The 18,110-nt window shown below is 52.9% G+C and overlaps 1 protein-coding gene across 2 annotated transcripts in view; it reads right to left on the bottom strand.

The window, feature by feature from the left end:
- LOC105097704 (VAC14 component of PIKFYVE complex) overlaps positions 1–18,110 on the bottom strand; it is a 94,176-nt gene that overhangs the window by 45,201 nt on the left and 30,865 nt on the right. For both annotated transcript variants that reach the window (XM_064488983.1, XM_064488982.1), the window contains exons 11-13: positions 17,600–17,744; positions 17,278–17,343; positions 3,248–3,404 (exon numbers count right to left, since the gene is read on the bottom strand). In XM_064488983.1, coding sequence (XP_064345053.1) covers positions 3,248–3,404; positions 17,278–17,343; positions 17,600–17,744 — 368 coding nt within the window. The remainder of the gene's footprint in view (positions 1–3,247; positions 3,405–17,277; positions 17,344–17,599; positions 17,745–18,110) is intronic.

The following is an 18,110-nucleotide window of genomic DNA, read 5'->3' on the forward strand; positions in this document are numbered from 1 at the left end:
TGGATTTCTTCTAGAACTTGTTTCTGCATTTGGCTACACCAGGCTGAGCTATAAAGAACAAAACCAAATCAGAACATTCATTTTTGCCCATGTGTTTACAGCTGGGGGTCAAATTTCACCTTGAACCAGTGTCCTGCAGGGCACACTCACACAAGCTGTTTTAGCCCAAGAAGGGGCCCTGTGGCCGGGAGAGAAGGTCAGGAAGACTGAGTTTTGGGGGCAAACATCAGTCCTCGGGTGATCTCTGGTCCCAGATCAGAGGCCCAGGCTCCTCCCTCTCCTGCAGCAGGATGTCCAGGCGCATCTCCAACGACGGACCCATCCCAGAGCCCAGAGCCTGCTTCTGTCGAGCATTCCACTCAGCTCAGGGCAGGCCCCGCAGGCCTGTTCTCAGCACCTCACCATTCCCTCTTCTCATGTCCTCCTGTGTGGAGGCAGGCAGAGAGGCACAGTAGTTGCAAAGTCACAGGGGACCCAACCAGCTGTTTTCACATCATTTCACCAAAACACAAGACAGGGAAAGGTGGTGTCCCTCTATTGGCAGAGACCACTGTCCGCCCAGGCAGCTCCCCTCCTGACTGCCTCAGAGGCGGCCGTCTCCCCAGCCTGGGGCTCTGTCAAGGTCAGGAATGAAGGGAGGTGGGTGGGAGAAACAAGACCATCACCTCTGCCTGTGCTGCTGTATGCTGGAGGGAGAGATGTTCATGCTAGGCCAGGCAAGAGAGAGCGAAGTCCCCTGTGGGCAACTCAGCCTGTGGCCCCGGAGACCACCGCTGTGGTGCATTTAGGCCAACACAGCAGCTGCCCAGGCGTGTGATCGGCCGGCTTCTCTACTGCTGCATTCAACCTGCACCGTCTTGAGTTTACAGACCCGACACACAAGTGGGGCCATTTGGCTTCCTACAATTGCTACAGTTCCTACTGGTTTCATCTTTGCTAGACTCTCTGCCTCCTCGGCTTTCCAGAAAAGTCCCTTTATGGGGGCAGAGAGATCTATCATAAAGGGACACAGCACTACAGTCTGCAAGGTCTCAGAGCTGTGCCCTGGTCAACCAGAGGAAAGCAGAATCCAAACAGGAAGAGGGTCTGGCCTCGCAGCCTCTGCTCATGGGCACAGCTGGATGGAAACACACAGAATGAATCCCTCACATGCCTGAGAAGCAATGGGAGAAAGAGCAGCCAGAAAGGAATGAGTGTGCCCTTACTACATGCTTTTTTTTTTTTTTTTTTTACCTACATGCTTTCTGACCCACACAGCCACTCCTACCATCCTTGGTGCCTGGTGCAGGCCCTCCCTAAGGCAGCTGAGGCGGGAGAGGGGACATGGCATAGCTCTGGCTTCCCATGCTCTCTTATTACTGCTTTGAGCTTGACTTTGACCTTATAAAATCACATCTGAAAGATCTGGTGCCAGCTGTGGACAGTATGCACGTGTGGTTCCCACACTCCTTGCAGGGCACACGTGGGTCTCCGGCTAAGAGCATAGGGCCCATAGCTCTGTTTATCCTCGAAGAAGAAAGCATTACTGGCTGCAGGCATTTCCTTGGTGCTCTTTCCAGGATGGAATTTCTTCCCATCTGACACACTTGGCTGTTTTTTATGAATTCAGGGTGAGTCCCTAGCTGATGTGAGCCAGTCTGACAGCTTTGTGAGCTGGGGCAAGTCTTCATGACTTCAGTTTCCTTAGTGGCCCACCTGTCTTGGCAGGGCCAGGAGCTGGGGTTCAGAGCTCTTTGCCATCCAAGTCCCCCTCAGCCCTTGCTTCCAAACAGTGGAAGGTGTGCTTCCGGAATGCCTCGGGCCAGGCCCTGTAGCAGACCTGGGTTGCTCACAGCTGTTTTTCTGGCCCCACCCCTCCGCTAGCCAGGAAGGTATTTCACCATTACTGACTTCTCTGTGTCCGGGAGGAAGAGAAAAGACACTTACAGATCACAGAGAGTCCTGGGAGAGCAAGGTGTCCCCTATCTGAGGCTGCACTGCCTCAGCGTCTCCCCTTCTGAGGAGGAGAAAAGATGCCTGACAGCTGCTTCCTGGGAAGGGAGATCTGAGAGCTGCCCTCTGTTGGCAGGAAGCCTTCTATCAGTTGCGGCTCCTGTACCCTCTCATGGAGGCCCCCACCCCTTCCTCAGGCCTGGCCCCATACTCAACCTGGGCATTCCTAGAGCCCCCTGCCCCTTCCTTGCTTCAGCCAGAAACAGCTGGAAACTTGGGACCAGCTGCAAGCAGAGCATGCACAGTGGTGGTGGCCTGAGCCTGGGGTCCTACGTGACACCCCACTGTGGAGCTTGACTTCAAGTATCACCAGAAGACGTCTTCAATGCATGGCTCTCTGTGACTGACCTGGCAGCCCTGGAGTCACCTCCACCTCTGCTGAGCAGGTGTCCTCAGGGCTGGGTACCAGTACTCTGTGGGACCAGCAAGGTGGGGCTGCAGGAGGGAAGCTGCCACTGAAAGGCCCCAAATCTTCTTGGCCCTTGGCTTCTGCATCTTAGGAGGAGCTGTCTAGGACCTTGTATCTGGATGTCAAGAGCTGCTCAGGGGACAAAGAGACACCCCAGGCAAACGCCCAAGATTCGCTGGGTACTTTCCTTCCAACTTATGTTCCTGGGCATTTTCCAGTATTGTGTTGTTGGAGCAAAGTGGCATCTGCCTGGGAGGCAGGACCTGGGAGTCGCATTGCCCCAGGGAGAAAAGCCACCTGTTATCTGGAAGGATCCTGAGGGGTAAGCACCAGGAGTGCCATGGCTACCTTCACATCCAAGGACTGCCCGGAAACATCTTGTTTGAATTATCCCCTCTCCTTCCTGGGCTGCCTGCCACTTTGTTTGCTATTTTCAGCTTCTCATTGAGGAAGGAAATGGCTGCTTAGTCTTCCACCTGCGAGACTCAAGACTCCGAAGCCCCTTGATTCCTGACCAGGGAGATGCCACCCCAGGAAAAGATAATCAGCTGACTCAGATGGTTTTATATTTAGCCAGTGGCTCAAAAGTGTGAAAGGTGCAGGGAGACGAAGGGAAAAGGATGTGAGGGTCTCTTACAGGGGTGGAGGGCTGCTGCAGTGACAGCCAGGAGGCAGCAGGAGGCCACGCTCTGTCTGTCTGCCTCCCAGAGCGTGGCAGATCACTGGCCCGCACACCCTGGCAGAGCTCCAGGGAGGGACAGCCCAAAGGCTGGTCCAGTCCAGGACGAGACTGAGCACTGCAATTCCCAGGGTCCCTGAAGCTGCAACCATTGGAGGAAGACTCACCGGGAGTGTTCAGCAGGCCAGCTCTGCTGGAGGGTGGCACCTGGAGCTCTGAGTGGTTGACTCGGAGGTCAGGGCCATCAAGGGGACCTGGGTCATCCGTCTGGCCTGCGGGGGAGGAAGCAATTTCTGCCAACACCTCCAGATCCTTCAGGATAACCTGGGGGAGAAAAGCAAGAGGATGAGGGACAAGGACCTGCACACTGAGCTGTGGCCAGAGACAGACAGCTGCCTCCAGGGGGTGGGGAGGGGTTGGCAGAGAGCGACAGGCTGGTGAGAGCTGCCAAAACTCTGGCTCTAGCAGTGCTCAGAGAGTTCTACAAAGGATATGGACTGAGGAGAATATAGACAGGCAATAGACAGGGGCAACTGGAAGAAGCAAGCTAGAGTCTAAAGACTGGGAGTCAGCTCTCCCATGACCACTCCTCTCTGGGCCCCAGAAGATGAGGGACTCAGGCATCAGCGCGCAGTCTGTGTGGTGTGTGCTTCAGGGCACCTCGACTGGCCATGTCCCATGGCAACCTGGGTGAGTGCCCAACAGTGCCATCCAGGCCACACTGCTGGGTGCGCTGGTCACAGTCCAGCCCACCATCAGACCACAGGACAGATTCTTTGGTAGTGGTGAACCCAGGCCATCCTCCACATTCAGGGTGTAACCCTGGGTTCTAGGATAGAGCGATTCCCAACTTCCAGACATGCTGTTCAGTTCTCAGCTGTCTCTGTGACATGAATACACAGGTGTGAGAGGCCCCCAGGGCTGCCCCTACAATCGGGACCTTTATAAGTTGTCTTCCCCTGCATAGCACCCATCGCCTCCTGCTCCTCACCTGGCATCAACAGGGAGCAGGGTGGTGTCCCACGGGGGCTGGGGGTGTGGGGGGAGCAGCACACTGTGGGCGTTCATCTGTATGTGAGAGACTTAGTAACTAGCCTGTCCCAGCTCCTTCAGCAGGCCCTTCACCACACTACAGGCAGGGCTGCCCACCCTGTTCTGCTCCCCACTCATCTTTGTGTTCAGAAGAGGGGCTGTGCCTGTCCCAGCACAAGCAGATGTACCCTAGCACCCAGTGGACATCCAGTAGGCATCAGATGAATGGATGGATGACTGTGCGTGAACCCAGGCCAAGAATAACCATGGCAACCAAGGGCTTCAGCCCCAGACCATGGAAGTAATGCAGCCATAGTGCAGCGCTGCATGACCAAGCAGCCCCTCCATCTGGTACATCTACCTAGTGAGCAGCAAGCCAGCTGTGCCTCAACAGTTAAACAGAGTTACAGGATTCTAGTGTTTGACCCAAGGGGCCCGAAGATACATCCCACAAAAACTTACATAGGAATGCTCACACCATCGCTGTTCATCACAGCTAGAAAGTAGAAACAACTCCAAGAGTCCAATATCAATTCTGATGTGTATCTTTTTCCCACACCACCAAGCAATTTTCTGACACAAGTCAGGTGTCCCACAATTCAACTCAATTCTGACACTGTCTACCTGGACAGAGTGTCAGATCCCACAGGCTGAGGGCTCAATTGTAAGACTGCCCCAAGAAGGCTCTCTTCAGATGCCAATAGCAAGTCCAGGTTGTCAACTGCATCTGACCGACTGGTTATAGATCAGAGGTTCCCAGGACTCCCTCCTTGGGTATAATTTGCTGGAGCCGCTCAGAACTCAGGAAACATTTTACTTAACTGGATTACAAGTTCATCATGAAAGGATGTAACTCAGCAATGGCCAAATGCAAGAGAAGCACAGGGTGGGGAAATGGGCACGGAGCCGCTATGCTCTCTGGGTGCACCACTCTCTCCGAGCCTCCACGTGTTTGACAACTGGGAAGCCCTCCACACCCTATCCTTTTGAGTTTTTATGGAGGCTTTGTTACATAGACACGATTGATCAAATTACTGGACTTTGGTGACTGATTCAGCCTCTAGTCTAGAGGTCAGAGGTGGGGTTTCAAGTTCCAACCTTCTAATCATATGTTTGATTCTAATAGCAATCACCCTCCATCCTTAGGCGAGATCCAAAGTCACCTTAGTAATCTAGCAAAAGACACATTTATCACTCTTATCACTTAGGAAATTCCAAGAGTTTTAGGACCTTTGTGCCAAAAACAGGGAAGGAAGACCAAATATATATTTCTTATTATATATCATAATATCACAAGCCCAAATGTACATCAACTGATCAATGCATAAACAGAACATGGCCTATCCATGCCATGGACTATTATTTGGCAATAAAAAGGAACAAGGTTCTGATACCTTCTACAACATGGATGAACCCTGAAAACATTTGCTAAGTGAAAGAAACCAGGTGCTCAAGGCCACATACACTTATGTGAAATGTTCGGAATAGGCAAATCCATAGAGACAGAAAGTAGGTTGTGGTTGCCAGGGGTTAAGGGGAGTGAGACACAGGGGGGGAGTGAGACACAGGGAGTGACTGCTAATGGGCACAGAGGTTTCTTCTTGGGGGTTTCTACTTTAAAAGGATGAATTTTATGGGATATGAATTGCATCTTAAAAAAAAAGAATCATGTCAAAACCCGATCCTGATTCCCTATCTAGGGGCACTCGTAGACTGGTTTGCTCTTGCTCTGCCCATGGCTGAGGAAGTAGGGCCTCACCAACTTCCTGCGATCTCACATCTGGCTGGGACTCACAGGGGAGCTGATTGGGGCTGGGGGCGGGGCAACCTGTGTCTCTTTACATCTTGTGGCATGTGCCGGCCCCACTGCATCCCTCATGCTGACTGCGCCTCTAAGCCTCAGGCTACTCCTCTCAGGTCTGACTGCACATGTGGGCAGCAAATTCTGATGGTCAAATGCTGCCAGTGAGAAGACGAGGCAGCTGGGGCCAGGACAGCACTTGGCCAGATGCTGACCCAACAAGGGCCACAACAACCCACAATGACCCATACCAGGTTTCCAGTGGTGCTTGCTTCTCTGTCAGGAAAGATGCTTGGGAACAATCACCACACCTGAGAGGCCTTGCCCGTGAGATGTCCCCACCCTCTGAGTAGCCCCAGGACCAGGCTATAATATAAGGGAAAGGGAGGCCAGAGGAGGCAGCTGTCCTTGCACCCAGCCAGAACTAATGACCTCACTGGTCTGTGGTCTCACACACAATCACCTGTTCAAGGTGACAGGGGCTTTATGGTCAGACAGTCCTGACTTCTAATCCTGACCCTGCCATTCAGCCACCTGACCCTGGACCAGTTACCTTCACCATCCAATCCCCTCCCTGCAGCATCTACTGAGCGCCCACTGTGGGCCGGGCCTATGCAGGTTGGAGGAGATGCAAGGCTGAACCGGACAGGTCCTGCCCTTCAGGGGACAGGTGGTTCACAAGCACTGATAAGGCAGCGTGTGTGCAGCTGGAGCGGGGCTGGAAGACTTTAGAAGTATCTGAGCCCCAGTTTGCTAGGGAACTGTTGGGGGTAGGGTGTAGAGGAAGGCATGTAATGCACTTTCTTAACTAGCATGAGCTTTTCATGGACATAGGGCCAGACCACGTGGCACATCCAGGAACCTAAGCTTTGGCCTACCTCCAGAATAAGGCATGGGGCTGGTGCGGGGGCACGGCCAAAGATCAGATGGAAACCATATGCATGGGCAGGTCATCAAAAACGGTGACCCAGACAAAGAGATAGCTCTGTACTTGATTTTGCAGGTGACAAGGAGCCTCAGTTTCCTCCTATGTGCCAATGGAGATTTGCCCTTGCAAGGTTGTTGTGAAGATTATAGGAGATACCTACGTACCACTTCTGAGATTTTTGGAACCACAGCCAAGCTTAGTCAGTGGATTAGGGACTGGGCAGGGACAGTGGAACACACACAGATGGCTTCAGATTTCATTTTTCTACCAAAGAGAATCTGCATCAACCATCTCTGAACCTCCTACTGCCCCACTGGGGAGCATAGGCAGCAAAGCTGCATATTTTACATTTTGAATTCTCTTATTTTAGAAAGTTTAACACCAAATGGCAAATGAACGCAAATTATACTTCAGTTGCACAATTAAAGCCGGAAATGTTGTCTACCGGTTCCTTCAATAATCCTAGCCTCTCCTCTGGTGCTTACTTATCAGATTTGTCTCTGGTCCCTGGGGGCTAAAGCTAACAGGCAGCAATGCGTGTAAGCACTTGTACACATACACACACTTCCCGCCCCATAAAGTGGGAGGGAGTCCCCTTTAAGTGGGAGGTGGAGAATAGCACCTTCTTGTTCAGCCTCTAGCGGCAAGAAGCTTGAAGGGGCTGCCAAAATGCAGGCCAAGGAACATCTTGAAGAGGGGAGTGGGGAGTTGAGGGGGAGCCACTCCGAGGCTCTGAGGCTCCCGTGCCCATCAAGTCTGGCCGCTGGCTCTCTCCCAAATGACCAGCAAACCCCAGTCATTCCAGGTGCTGGACATGAGAATATGGAACCACAGTCCTGACCCAGGCCTAGGCCAGGACTCTGCTTGGGGGGGTGAGGAGACGCCCTAGGGGTGGGGGGCAATGTCAACAGGGGCCTGGGACAGAGCAACAGAAATCACAAAGGGGTTGCCCTCCAGCTGGACCTGGCTGTGAGTCTCTGTGCTAGGCTGGGGTTTTGGTGCTTCACTCCCCTGGAGACCCCTGGCCTGTGGGCAGGAAGCTCTGGGATGAGGACATGGTGATCTCAGAAGCCTTGCTTATGCTCATGGCCTGGACAAAGGCCACAAGCTATAGATGCACCGCTTAGCCTCCAGAAACACAGAGCTCGTCCCCCTTCCAGGGAGCAGGCTGGCTGGGCCCATGACTGCACTGGCCTGTAGTGCTGGCTTTGAGGACAGGGAAGGCTCAAAGAAAGCAGGAGGAAGCCACACCAATTAGTATGCACTACACAGCTTTTCGCAGAATGAATATAAAACACTTGTGCTTTCTTTTTGTGTGAGAGAAAGAAGGGAGAAAGAGAGGGAGGGAAGAAGGTTACAAGAGAGCAATATTCTGCAGGAGCAGGAGTGCCTGCTGTTACCATGGCAATGGGCTGGGGGCAGGGAAGGCACATCAGCTGGGCCTTGGTCCTAGAGTGAGCTGGCCATCGATAGAGTGAAAGGATTGGTGGCAACTGGGTGAGGAAAACATCTGACAAAGCAACTCTGAGGGGAAGGCTGCAGGGATGAGGGGGAAGGGGCATCAAACCCTACACAGTTTGGGGAGCAAAGTGAGGAAGCCAGAGGACTCCTGAGAAGTGTGGGAGGAGAGTCATCGTTTGGATGGGCCATAGCAGGCTGTCTCCCCCTGCATTCCAGTAGGCAAGGACAGTCTCCCAGATGGCAGCTGTCTCCCTCCTTCCCTTCATTGGTCCATCCAGACACTCCCTGTCCCAACATCTTGTCCACAGACTAGCCCTGGAAAACCCCTCATGGTGGGAGGCGCCCTCCTCTCTCTCCAGGGTGTTCCTGCTTGCTCTTTCACCACCTTGGAAATGGCTGGAAACCCAGCGCTTTGCAAGACCAAGTCCCTAGGCTGGGAGGCCTGTTCTCTCCTGAACATGAAGTCCCAAGGTGAGGGACTCAGCAGATGTTGAATAAATACTTGCTGACCTGCAGGGCCAGGCAGGAAATGGAAGATGGATAGTTCTCGATAGCTTTTGCCAAGGGGCTGGATAGAGAGGCCTCCTGTTTCTCTACCCACATATCTCTAAGAAACTTTGTCAAAAGTTTGGCTAGGCCACCAGTCAGCTGATTAGGCCCCAGATGTCAACTGGCTCGGCCTTCCAATCCCATGGGGAGGGAAGTAAATCCCCAAGATGGGCCCTCTCCAGTCCCCGTGAGGAGGAAGCCACAAGAATGTTTCCAAGGAACACACTAAGGCAGGCAGAAGAGGTGAATTCAGGCCGAAGGCCCTGGAGGCTGAGGTCTGTGGGCCACTACCAAGAGCTATCTGATGCCTCTGCCCAGAACAGTGGGGTCATAGGGCTGTGCCTGAGATCCGGGTCAGGTTGGGCTACTCCTTATTCTTAGGAAGTGGAGCTGAGAGTAACTGAAAAGACACCGAGGCTGGGCATCCACAGGAAGCCTTGCATACAGAAGCCTGTCCCGCTCCTTTACAGGGGACATAGTGCAGCAGGTCAGGCCTGTTGAATCCCTGACACCGAAAGGATGGCTCCTGCAGCTGGTGGACCCTAGGAAGCCAGGCTGCCATCCCCAGGAAGGCATCCCCTAAACCTGAGCCGCAGAAGGCAGCAACCAGGCCCCAGGCTAGTGCAGCCTGGCAAGAAGTGATTTCCCTAGAAAAGCCTTCAGCTACAACGGGGTCAGAACAGGCCATGCCCAGCAACTCCTGCGGGATGGGCCCCGCAACCCTGCCACCCCACCACCTGCAACAAGCAGAGAAAGCATTGGCAAAAAGAACACTTAGATTTGGGGGTGGAGGAGAAGAACTGCTTAGGCTTAGGCCTATTTTACCACTGAGAAAACCACCCTGATTAAAACCTTGCATGTCTTACTAAAGCAAAAAGAACCTTAAAAAAAAGGGGGGGGGGATTATAACTTGGTTTGTTGCCTTACTTTGAACACAGGCCCTTAAGAATTAGGACTGCTTTCTTTTCTTTCTTTCTTCTTCTCTTTTACTTTTAGGACTTTTTTGAAGTCCTTCCCTAAGTGTCCAGTTCTGTGCCATACTTGCCAAAGGCCAGCACCTAATACTTATTAAACTTCACTAACAGTGACAGCACAGTGTGGGTTCTGGCAGCTTAAAACCTTCCAGCTGCCATCCCTTTGAGGTTAGAGGAGGGAAAGGCTAGCCTGGGGTGAGACAACTGAAGACCAGTTCCCTGGCCCCTAGACCCTTTTCTCTCCATCCCCTCAAGGCTTCCTGCCGAAGATAGCCATCACCCACTTGCATCACAGAGGCCCCTGACCAGCAGGGGTGATAAATTCTCCCCATGAGCTAGGCAGGGAACAGGGGCAGCTCGGGAGCAGTGTGCACACCGTTATAGCTCGGTTACCAGGCGATGAGCCGAGGGGCCATCTCTGGGGTACAGGTCCATGGCAACCAGGAGAGCAGTGCAGGGCTTCCTGGTCTCCTGCCCACCTCCAGGTCTCTGCTTAATCCCAGCCTACGTGGAAGCCATACTCAGCCCCAGCCTGAGGAGCCAGGGCCAGGCCCCAGCAAAGGAGGCAGGAGGGCAGGGCAGGTCGCAGGGGGGTCAGCTCACCATCTTCCCCACCTCCTATTTGTTCACTTGCTCATGTAATGTTTCTGAGCACCTACTATGTGCTGGGCATGGCCTCTGTCCTTACAGAGTGTGGCAAGGGCACAGGATGCTGTAATGATACAGACGGGGACCTGGCTGGCCTTGATGGGCAGGAGGAGTGGGTGGTGTACATGGTAAATAAGGCTTCATAGATTTATGGACCATCAAGCTGAGATCTTGACCAAGTTACTTCACTTCTCTTCTCCGAGTCTATTTCTGCTTTAGTGAAATGGGGACACAGCAGAATGTACCCTTCAACGGCTTTTGTGGAGATGAACTAAGACCAGGCACATATGATGATCCTAGCACAGTTCTGGTGTGGGGTGAGCGTTAGGTGGGCTTCCTGCCTTCAGCATCTCTAGCCAACAGAAATCCCCGCCCCATCAGTGGGCCTTGCAAACTGAAGGTGTCACGGAAATTCAGCTGATCCAGCTTTGGCTATCTCCGGAGGAAGAAAAATGAACAGACATCTTGGGAAAATTTTTGACTTCTGAAGATGCCATGAATGGGGTGGGGGGTGAAAACAGAGGGCCCTGGCCTTGCCACCACCTTGAGGAGAGAGGGCATCAGGACTGAGAGCTAGGGGCATGGCCCATAGTCTCCCAATAGGATCTTAGGCTGGTCCACACCTGAAGTTCTCAACCGGAGATGTGCATCAGAATTACTGGAGGGCTTGTGCAGAACACTGGTGCTCAGGCCATGCAGCCCCACCTGAGGAAACAATTTAGGAGGTCTAGGGTGAAGCCCAAGCAGCCAGATTTTTTAAAGTTCCAGAGGATTCTGACAGTGGCCCTGGTGTGTGTGGCTTCCTTATAGGGCTTCTGTTGGGTTGCTGGACTTAGGCCTTTCTAGGTGCGATGATTGATCGCTTCCTGAGTTCAAGAAGAGATGGACTGGGGCAGGTGTGTGCTCAGCTCTACAGGCCACTCGGCCTATCACTTGGCTCTGCAAGAGCTGCCAGCCCTGTACAGGGGAAGGTGGTTCCCAGCTGGCTCCCCTTCGTGGACTCCTTCCTGTGCCACCAGGCCTTATGGGAAAGCCAGCCTCCCCTGTGTCTGCCAACCTCTGCCCATCTCAGGAGACCGGGGGTGCCAGGCCACAGCCCCTGCCCAATCAAAATTCTAGTTATGGTGTGGCTTTCAGTCCTCACTGGCTCATCAGTGGAGGGAATACTGAAAGATTCAGACAGAAGCCCCTCTCGGCACACAAACCTGCCTTCTCACAGCAGATGACTGCGGGCATTGTGGATCCCCCTTTGCCTGTGGGAGGCTGATGTGGGGCACTGAAAGTGCGCAGTGTAGAGAAGTGGAAGAATGAGAGCAGCAGGCCTCCCCTTGAGCGCAATTCTGGGCCTGTGACCATGACCCCCCCCCCCCGCCCCTGCCCCGCGGCAACAGTTTGCTGCCAAGGGCTCGCAGAAAAAGGCCTCCAGGACCCCTAGCGGTGACTGCCAGAGCCTCTGCTGGGTCAGGGGGACCTGGGGCTGGTGGTCCCTGGGGCTTGTGACTGGAGGCCTATGTCCGCCTGGCTGGCCACGGCTTTTCTCCCTGCTCATTCCTCCTCCTCTTCCCCCAAAAGGAAGCCCCAGGGAGAGCTGAGGGGACCAGTGTCTCGTATCCTTGGCAGTGCCCCTCCCTGGAGGGCTGCAGCAGGAAACGGTCCACACCTTTCCTGTTCGGGCTGCTTGTGCTGGGATCCAGCTCATCTCCACATGTTGGTAGGGCCTCGGCAAGAGGAATCAAGTTCACAGACCCCTGACATCTTACCCGTTGGTTCTCCAGCCTGTGATCTGACTGTCAAGAAATCTTCGGAATTGAAGTGGGGGGGGGGAAGTATTTTTGTTTGTTTTGGAGAGTGGATGGAATGAAAATTGGAGTGAAATAAAAACTGAGGCAAGGATATGAGAGAGAAAAACAAGCCCCATTCTTACAGAAGACTGTCCACTTTTGAGCAGGCCTCATTAGTATTCCAGGCAATGGAGTCAGGACCACACAAAGTCAGAGCTGGAAGGGACTAACAAGATCCAGTCCAACTGCATTTTAGGGAAGAAAACTGAGGTGAGCGATGCTGTGGACTTGCCCGGTCGCAAGGAGAGGGAGGCAGTGTGGAGCAGGGGCCTGTCCTCCTGTTCCTCACCTTGGCTGCTTTCCAAACCACTCCGAGGCCGTCCTAGCCACTGGTCACACTCATTCTAGGTGAGCATCCCAGGGGCAGCCCAAGAGGGCAGGTCAAAGTCAAATGCTCAGAGAGGTGCATCTAGACTGGAGAGGGCTGTCTTGGATAAGGCAGCACCCCATCCCGGCTTCCATGGCAGACTTTCAGCACCTTTGTTAGATGCCCCTGATCACTTCTTAGACTCACTATCCCCCTTGTACGCAGGAAGGATGTGGGACAAACACAGAGCCCATATTCCTGATTTCAGTGTGTGTCTCTACAATTTTACAGAAATCACAACCAGCATCAGAGGAGCTAATGTTTACCGTATGTTTAGTTGTGCTGTGTCCTATGCTGAGCACTTGATACTCATGGTCTCATTTAATCCACACAACAAACCTGGGAGCTAGGATTCCACTATTATTTTTGGTTTTCAGATATGGAAACTGGGTCTTAGAGAAGCTAGTCATTTGCTCAAGGTCAACCAATTACTAAGTGGCAGAGCCAGGACTGGACTCCTAGAAGTTCCGCCACAAGACCACACTGTCACTCCAGGAGAAAACCTTACTGGAAAGGGATGCCACTCAAAGTTACAACAAAATATTAAATACCAAAAGCAAACTTCATAATAATAAGACCTACAAAGAAAGACCCCGAAGTGTTACAAGATGACTTAAACGGGGGTGAGGCCTGCTCCTAGGCGGGAGAACTCAACCCGGCAAAATGCCAATTTCCCCCTAAAGATCTTGGGACGACAGACAGGTTGTTACTATGGGCCAGGATCAGGTTGGGAGCTTTACAAAGCCCCTTTACATAGCAGTCTCTGAGGCACGTGCAGGCATCACTCATCCTTCGCATAGGTCAGAGAGGTTAGGCTCCTGCCCGGGGTCCTTGGTAAGGATGGGTCAGAGCTCCTGGAGATTCAAGCTCAGGTCTGGTGACCTGATGTCTGGGATGCTATGTTCCCTTGGAGCAGGCACCAGACATCCTTCCGGGTCTCTCTTCTGAGACTGAGACTTTCAAAAACTTCTACATATTTTTTTATTTTGTTTAAAATAGATCTTATTTTTTAAAGAGGTTTTAGGTGATGGCAATGTTGCACAGAAGGTACAGAGATTTCCCACGTGTCTCCTGCCCCGCACATGCACAGCCTCCCCCTTATCAGCCTCCCTTTCACTACGGAGGTGCATTTGTTATAATCAGTGCACCTACACTGACACAACACTATCCCCTAAAGTCTACAGTAGACATGGGGCTCACTCCTGGTGTCGTACATTCTGTGGGTTTAGACATATGTATAATGACACATATCCATTGCTATCCGCTGAGGATTTTAAATGCAGATTAAAAGGCAGTTGTGCTTGGGAGTGGGGTTGGGGGTAACTGAGGCCCCTCCCAGGCAGGCCACTCCATTAAGAGCATGGAAAGGACTTGTCCTCCGGGGGCTCACGGGCAGAGCCCGCCCAGGCAGCTGCAGGCTCCGGAGGCAGGCGACAACTGGCATCTTCCGGGCAGGGGAAGAAGCAGTCCCACCTCCCACCAGCGTCCAGCAGGAAGCTCTGAGCATGTGCCCTGCATTCCACGCTGTTGAATCAGGGTCACATTTTCACTTAAAAACAAGTAATTGGCGCTCTAGTTAATGGGAGGATTTCTACTCTGGTGCCAAGAATATTAATTTGACACCTGCAAATTCTTTCTGACAAAAGGGATTTTCAGATAAAGTCTGCAAGGAGCAGGCAGTACTGAGGAAACAGCCACTTATCCTGAATAATGGAAAAGCAGAGACAACTGAGGATGCCAGAAGGGTGTGGACTACCAAGCTGTCACTGGGAGGAAACCCAGAAACAATGACAGATGAGACAACCCAGTGAGGCCACATGCCAATGGGACTGCAGAACATGGGGTGGGAGCAGTGCTAGGTTTCTGAGGCTCTGCCCCTCCCTGTGCCCAGTGCTTGCATCATTAACACCTGGGCACACTATGTCCCCTGAGGCCAGCGGCTCTTGCCAAGGGTGATGAGCATGTGGGTTTATCACACTCATACTGGGAGAGAAAAACACTCGCAACACAGATGATACATGGAATGTCTCTGATCAATAAATCAGTAAGAAAAGGGAACAAAAGGTCAAGGTGCTGAGGGAGAGCTTTTCCAGAATACACACGCCCCTCTCCACACTAGACTGAGAACTCTTCTCAAAATCTTGTGGAACAAGGGAAAAAGGGCAGAAATGAGCACAACTAAACACAAGCTCGGGTTCTCATGTGGGTGGCTGAGGCCACATGTGGTGAAACACAGGCATGGTGGCTAAGAGATTAGGAAGAAGGGCTTTGTCGTCAAAGAGATCTGGTTTTGAGTTTGGCCCCATCACTCCCTAGCTGTGTGCAAGTTACTTCACCTTCCTCGGTCTTGGTTTCTCAACTGCAAAATGGAAGTAATAACAGTACTTGGCTCAGACTTATTGAGGATTCTGTAGATACCACAGGGGGTCTTGAGCACGGTTCCTGGCACTGTAATGACTTCACATGAGTCAGCTGTTATTAAGGGGATACCTGTGCATCAAAGGGCCCCAGGCGGGATGGAAGGCCCTGCACGGGGGGCCATGGTTACATTCCAGAAGTGAAGGGGCCTCTTCCCACCAGTCTGGCTGTAGTCTGATTTGACTGAATGGTCTTTCAGGGTCTTGAACTCCAGGGATATCCAATCTGAGATCAGGGCAGGGTATGGAAATACTGGGAAAATCTAACAGAGAGCACGATCTATATATCCTATATGCTTGCTGCAGGAGAAGAGGGACTTTGTCTTGTTTGTGGCTGTATTTCCATTGCCAAGTAAGCCTTCAAGGTCACCAGATAGGGCGGGGGCCACTTAGGAATGTGATTCTGATGAAGAACCAGGATGTGGCAGAATCATGACTCCCCACTGATACCGAGGTCCCCAAATCCCTCCCCTGGAGAGATGGGAAAGCAGGGACTCTTCCCTCTTATTACAGCAGTGCTCCCCCCACCCTTGGTAACTGTTGCCAAGAGCAGTTCCTACCCTCTCCCCGTTGGAGGCCCATGAGATGTGCCCCCAAAGACTGACAACATTTGGCACTTCAGCAAATCAAGTTTCCACAGCCACAACCTGAACAGAGCTGTTTAATGGACTGCATCTCCTCCAGCTCCCTTGAAATGCACATGCACACAAAAACCAATTGCGAGCAGAGAAGGCTGGATGGGATTAAACAACTCAATTTAAAGGACTGAAAACTCAGCTGCTTTTTCACTGAAGTCCTAGGGAAGGAGCCAATCAGTAAAGCTCTTCTCTTCCTTTTTGTATTGAAATGAGGGCCATGACTGTGCAGTGAGTCACTACAAATTCAGGCAGAACTGGGCCATGTCCACCTGGACCTCGTGCTGCGTTGGCGGTGGGGGAAATAGAGAGGGGGTGGTGGTGTGTGTGTGTGCACGCATGTGCGTGGTGAGCAGGCAGGAGGGGACACGGGCAGATTCCCAGACTATCTGCTTTAGGTTTTTCTGGAAGTGCAGAGTGCCTCAGAGGACCTAGAGGTGGACACCTGCCTGTCTGCATCTCTCTTCAGCTCAGGTTCAGGGAAGCCTCACAGAAGCCTGGTAGCAGCCCAGGAAAGACCAAGGTGGCTCCTGCTACAGGAGTTGTAAGCCATGTCCCTCTCCGTTTTACCCCAGTCCTTGTCCACTCCTGTGTTCCCACTAGGCAGCTGGGAGGTCTGCAGATGTCTGTGCCTGCTGCCTCATGGACCCCACAGCTGCCTGGAGCCCAGAGGAGGGAAAGAGGGGCAAGCCACAGCATGGGCTGCCAGCATCTGATACGCAGCCTGGAGGTGGTACAGAGGGAAGAGATGCTACCCTGGCAAATGGCAATGCCCAGATACAAATCCTGCCCCCTGGCTGGGAGGCAGGAGAGTCTTAAAAAAGAAGTCCACAGAACAGAATGCTCCCGTGCTGTGCGGCTGGAGGAGCCCCTCCCCCAGATGGCAGGCTGCAGGGCCTGCTCTCTCTCCCTCCCACTCTCTGGGTTTTCCACCTGGGGCTCCTCCTGCCTGGGATGGGGCCATCCTCTCCCTTTAGCTCTTGGCAATCCCAACAGAAACAAAGATTCAGGGTCCAATTTCAAATTAGAGGTCCAAATGGAATCTGGCTGATGCTCCCTGCGTGCTTATCATGTGCCGGGACAGCACTTGGCATTTTCTGTGGGTCATTTCATTCTCACAACCTCATGTACTATTACTACCCCACTGGATGGAGAAGGAAACTGAGGTGAGAAGTCAGGAAGTGACGTGCCCAAGTATGGGCAGCTGAGCAGGCTGGACCCTGCCACTGGGCATCCCACTACCTCTCTACGGCCTTCCAGGGACAAGGCTCCCTGCTGGACTGGTTTCCTTGTACATGCCCGGACCCAGAGTGCTCTTCGGACGGGCTCATTAAGGAAGAGTCCTTATTCCCAGAGCTGAGGGCAATAAACACAGCTTTTCCTCTAATGGATGCACCTCACCAGGTATGAGGAAATAGGGTGATTTGGGGGTGTTGGTTTAAGAGAACAACAGCAATAACAAAATAAGCACTTCTTAGCTACACGATCCTGTCAGTCACTCAGGAGGGGAGGCTGGCAGCTAGGAAAGGGTGCTGGTGACTTACCTCATCAGATTCATCCGATAATGTCTGGAGCAGGATGGGGAAGAGGCTGTCCGTGTGCCGGAACATCTGGAGAGCAGAGAAGCGGGGGCACCAGTGAGCTCTCCCTTGCTCCAGGACGGGGTTCCGGCAGACAGGGTTCCACTGCAGGGACCAACCCCTCAACCCAACACCAAGGGATCTTCAGGGATCTGCCACTCCTCTGCTTGTTAGAGTTTCTCCAGAACTGCAATGACCAAAACCCTACTAAGCACAGGCAGGCCCTCAAAAAACACCTGGAAGAAGCTCCCTGGCTTACAGGGGCCTACTGGGCCTGGAAGCTCACCTTCCGGGGAGTCTTGATGTAGAGATGGTAGAGCCACTTGAGGACGGCGATCCTGGTCATCATCCCGATGGCCATGTCACTGAGGTGGCAGTTCAGCACCTGCACAATCCCATCGAGGTGGAGGGTGACCGGAGCCCTTTCAGCACTATGAGCAAGACCAGGAAGGAGCTGGGTTGAACCCCCTGGGGCCCCTGGCCCTCAAGCCGCAGCAACACCCCAGCTCTGCACACTCAGAAGTGCATGCTCTGCCTGCTGTCCAGGAACAGTGGAGAGGGTATACACCTCGTGTGGCGCTCAGAGGGCTCCTCTCCCTGTCTCCCTCCTCCTTCTCCAAGGTTGGAGCCATGACAACCATGTTCGGGGAGGAGGGCTAATCTGCTGGGCACCCCCTCCCCACTTCCCCTTTCGCCTTCTAACACTAGCTTGGCTGATACAGGAGAAAATCTGTTGTCATTGAGCTGGGCCCCAGGAGACCTCACAGCTGAAAGCCTGTTTAACGCCCTCAGGGCAT

This window comes from Camelus dromedarius, chromosome 9 (genome assembly GCF_036321535.1).
Source record: "Camelus dromedarius isolate mCamDro1 chromosome 9, mCamDro1.pat, whole genome shotgun sequence".
Lineage (NCBI taxonomy): Eukaryota > Metazoa > Chordata > Mammalia > Artiodactyla > Camelidae > Camelus > Camelus dromedarius.